The 3,752-nt window shown below is 57.9% G+C and overlaps 1 protein-coding gene and 1 pseudogene across 1 annotated transcript; both read left to right on the top strand.

The window, feature by feature from the left end:
• The first annotated feature begins 679 nt into the window (after positions 1-679).
• On the top strand, positions 680-1,840 carry LOC119307912 (annotated as a pseudogene).
• Positions 1,841-1,855: 15 nt separating this feature from the next.
• LOC119350558 (subtilisin-like protease SBT1.6) lies at positions 1,856-3,471 on the top strand. The gene is made up of 2 exons (XM_037618326.1): positions 1,856-2,460; positions 2,675-3,471. The coding sequence occupies exons 1-2, from the start codon at positions 1,856-1,858 to the stop codon at positions 3,258-3,260; spliced, it is 1,191 nt and encodes a 396-aa protein (XP_037474223.1). The 3' UTR covers positions 3,261-3,471.
• Positions 3,472-3,752: the final 281 nt, after the last annotated feature.

Genomic DNA, 3,752 nt, shown 5'->3' with positions numbered 1-3,752 from the left:
GCAGGAGCCCGACCCGATGGACGTACGGAGCATGCATCGCATCCGCTCCATGGACTATGCATGCATCTCGCAAATGCGCTAGTCATGTAAAGTACTCGGCTAGCTAGCTGCCACAAAAACCGAGCATAGTCGTTGGCATGCATGGAGATAGATGGCTAGCTAGCTGGGTGGTCCACTATCCCCTTATATATATATATAGAAGGATTCGATCATCATCGCACTGGTTGCTAATTTAAGTCGCTAGCAAAAGCCTAGCATGCATGACCCTGCCTGGTGCGCTCTCGTTCACGGTCTTCCCGTGTCCAACCAAAGCAGCGCAGCAGCTCAACCAAAGAAGAAGGCACGCGCGTGGTCATCCGATCCGCCACGATCATCCGTATGTATACCGACGGTGCGTCGCTGGGGATGATCCATGGACATTATATTGTGCCCGTGTACCGGCCCGGCCGTGTGTGCCGCGTCCAAGTCCAACCCACGCAGCTAGCCGCGTCGCGCCGCAGCTAGCTGTGCCCATATATTTCATTGCCTTGCCGCAGCCCGCAGAGAGCGCACCAATCTTCTACTGCTACCTCTCGCCAGCCACCGCTCCAGCTCCCGCTCCCGCTCGCTCGCAGCCATGGCGAGCAGCATGGCGCTACCTCTCGCCAGCCACCGCTCCCGCTCCCGCTCGCTCGCAGCCATGGCGAGCAGCATGGTGCTGCTACTGCTGCTCCTCCTGCCGGCGGTGGCGTCCACGACCGCCGAGCTGGACGAGAGGGAGCCAGCGTCCACCATCGCCGAGCTGCTCAAGGCGGCGCTCACGTCCACCGCCGCCGAGCTCGACGATGTCGAGCCAGCCGACAGCGACGGCTACAGGACGTATATCGTCATGCTCGAGCCAACAGAAGAAGGCCAAGATGCCGATGCTGATGCTGCCAGAGCGTGGCACCGCTCGTTCCTGCCGTCGGCGACGACGGCACAAGGCAAGCCGAGGCTGCTCTACTCCTACCGCACCGTCTTCACCGGCTTCGCCGCGCGGCTGACGGAGGAGGAGCTCAAGGTGGTCTCCGCCAAGCCAGGCTTCATACGCTCCTTCGACAACAACATCTACCGCGCGCAGACGACGCACACGACTGCGTTCCTCGGCCTGCCGAACCGCATGGGCGAGTCGCCTGACAAATGGCCCGGCAACGGCGGCCAGGGCGTCATCATCGGTGTCATCGATCACGGCATCGATGACACCCACCCGTCGCGCGAGGACGCTGGGTTCATGGACATGCCGTCGCCGTTATGGAAGGGGTCGTGCCATCCGAACATGAAGTGCAACAAGAAGTTGATAGGGGTCAAGAACATGTACGTCCCCGACGATGATTTCATCACCCTGGCCCGTGACACGGAGAACGGGCATGGCACGCATGTGGCCACCACAGCTGCCGGCAACTTCGTGGCCAACGTCTCCGTCAACGGGCTTGCCAACGGCACCGCCTCCGGCGTGGCTCCTTACGCCCACTTGGCAATCTACAAGGTGTGCTCAGAATCCGGAGATTGCCCCGAGGCAGCCGTGCTGAGGGCCATGGACGAGGCGGTGGCGGACGGCGTGCACGTGATATCGGTGTCCCTCGCCGCGAGGAACATTCCCGCGTACGACCGCAGCTCCATCGGCATCGGCGGCTTCAACGCCATGCAGCAAGGCGTCCACGTTGTCGTCTGCGCCGGCAACTACGGCCCGGCTGGATCCTCCGTCCGCAACGCCGAGCCATGGTTGCTCACGGTGGGCGCCGGCACGGTGGACCGGTACTTCCCGGCCACCGTGTACCTCGAAGGCCCAGCAGATGACACTCACGCTTTCGCCGTGGGTGAGAGTCTTGCCGATAGGATGAAGCTCCTGATTCTGCCGTCGCCGACATTCCACCCTCTGCTGTACCGTACCGAGGACCATCGCGGGTACTGCGCGTATCCTTACGAGTTGATTGCCTTGGTTTCTGGTCATGTCGTCATCTGCGACCTCGCCGACAGCATTGGTCGTGATATCACGATCAAGTTAGCCCGTACACTTCTGAGATTGCACGCTTCGGCCGTTGTCTTCGTCGAACCAGAAAAGGTTGGATATACCATTGATTTGTACGACTTCGGCCCATTGAGTCAGCTCATTCAAGTGACCCACAAGCAGGGTGAGATCCTGAAGAAGTTCGCGTCAGGCGGGCCGGTACGCTATGCCCTCGTCAACTGGGATGTAGGCACGCAGGATTCGTCGCCGGCGCCTACGGTGGCTGACTTCTCGGGGCGTGGCTTGAGCAAGTGGAGCCCCGGCGTCCTCAAGCCGGATCTGCTGGCTCCGGGGCTCAACATCCTCGCCGGCGTGCCCGCGAGACCAGAGGCGTTCGCTTTCAAGTCGGGCACCTCGATGGCCACGCCCCATGTGAGCGGGCTCGTGGCACTTCTGAAGAGGGTGCACCCGACGTGGAGTCCGGCCATCATGAGGTACTACGTAATTCCGCCGGCCAATGCAAGCAATCACATATATATATTTGATAATACTAGGAAGCAAGCAAGCGAGACAACATAGCGTTATGCAAGCAAGCAAGCAATCATATAATCCCCTTCGTTCCCGAGCTGCTAGCTAGTACGAGTACTTCTTATATACAGTATCTAATAGTCGATCATGCTGGTGCATGCCTTTTGGATCGATTTGCAGGTCAGCGCTGATGACGACAGCCTCCACCCGAGACAACAGCGGGGGGCGCATCATGGACGAGCAGCGGGACCCGGATCCTGCTGCCCTCTACGCGACAGGCGCTGGCCACGTCGACTTGGCCAGGGCCATGGACCCTGGCCTAGCCTACGACATCGACACAGCACAGTACATAGGCTACTTGTGCTCCAACTTCGGCGAGATGGCGATGCGGGCCGTTACCCGCAACAGCTCCGGCCTGTGCTCCGATCATGAAGGTGTGCCCCAAGAACAACTCAACTATCCAAGCATCGTCGTGACCTTGTTCCAGCAGCAGCAGCTCGTGGTCAGGACACTGACCAACCTGCAAGCCGAAGGCCTGCCGGAGGTGTACAAGGTGGCGGTGGCCATGCCCGGTTTGGTGTTGGTCGACGTGGAACCCGCCGAGCTGATTTTCACGGCGCAGGGACACAAGCAGTCCTACTCCATCCGAGTCGCCCTGATGCCCAAGGTCACGTTCGTCAAGGGAGCCGTCTTCGAGGGCTCAATCACTTGGTCGTCAAGCCGCCACGTCGTCCGAAGCCCGATGGTCGCCGTCGTCGACCTGTAAGCTGGGGAAGACGACTGAAGTGAAGCAAGGGAAGGAGTAGTCGTGCGTTTGTTTCCTGTTGATCTGTCTGCTGCGAGTAGCATGCATGTTCATTTTTATTTTCTTCTTCGTTAACGTTGCATTCATATACGTACTAGCACAAATGCCCGTGCGTCGCAACGGGAGAAAAATAACAGGCTGCTGATGACAAAAATGGAAGGCTGCTGATGACAAAAACCACATACCTATTGAGAGTATGGTTCTTGGGACGCCGGTTCAGGATATGTGATATTTATCCGGGTCCTCCTAAGTCATAGACTAAATTTGATCATAGGCTCCTAGATTTTCAGTAACATTGTGCATCATATGAGTTGTGATCCATTTAAATCTCGATGCAAAAATTCAGACCATACATCCTACCTGTTGTTGCTTCTCAGCTTCAACATCATTTGAGCTAGGCAATTGAGCATTTTTACAATGGTTAGAAAATTAGACTGACTAAAGAAATAGCAA

This window comes from Triticum dicoccoides, chromosome 1B, assembly GCF_002162155.2.
Source record: "Triticum dicoccoides isolate Atlit2015 ecotype Zavitan chromosome 1B, WEW_v2.0, whole genome shotgun sequence".
Taxonomy (NCBI): Eukaryota; Viridiplantae; Streptophyta; class Magnoliopsida; order Poales; family Poaceae; genus Triticum; species Triticum dicoccoides.
This window is presented reverse-complemented; position numbering and strand designations above follow the sequence as displayed.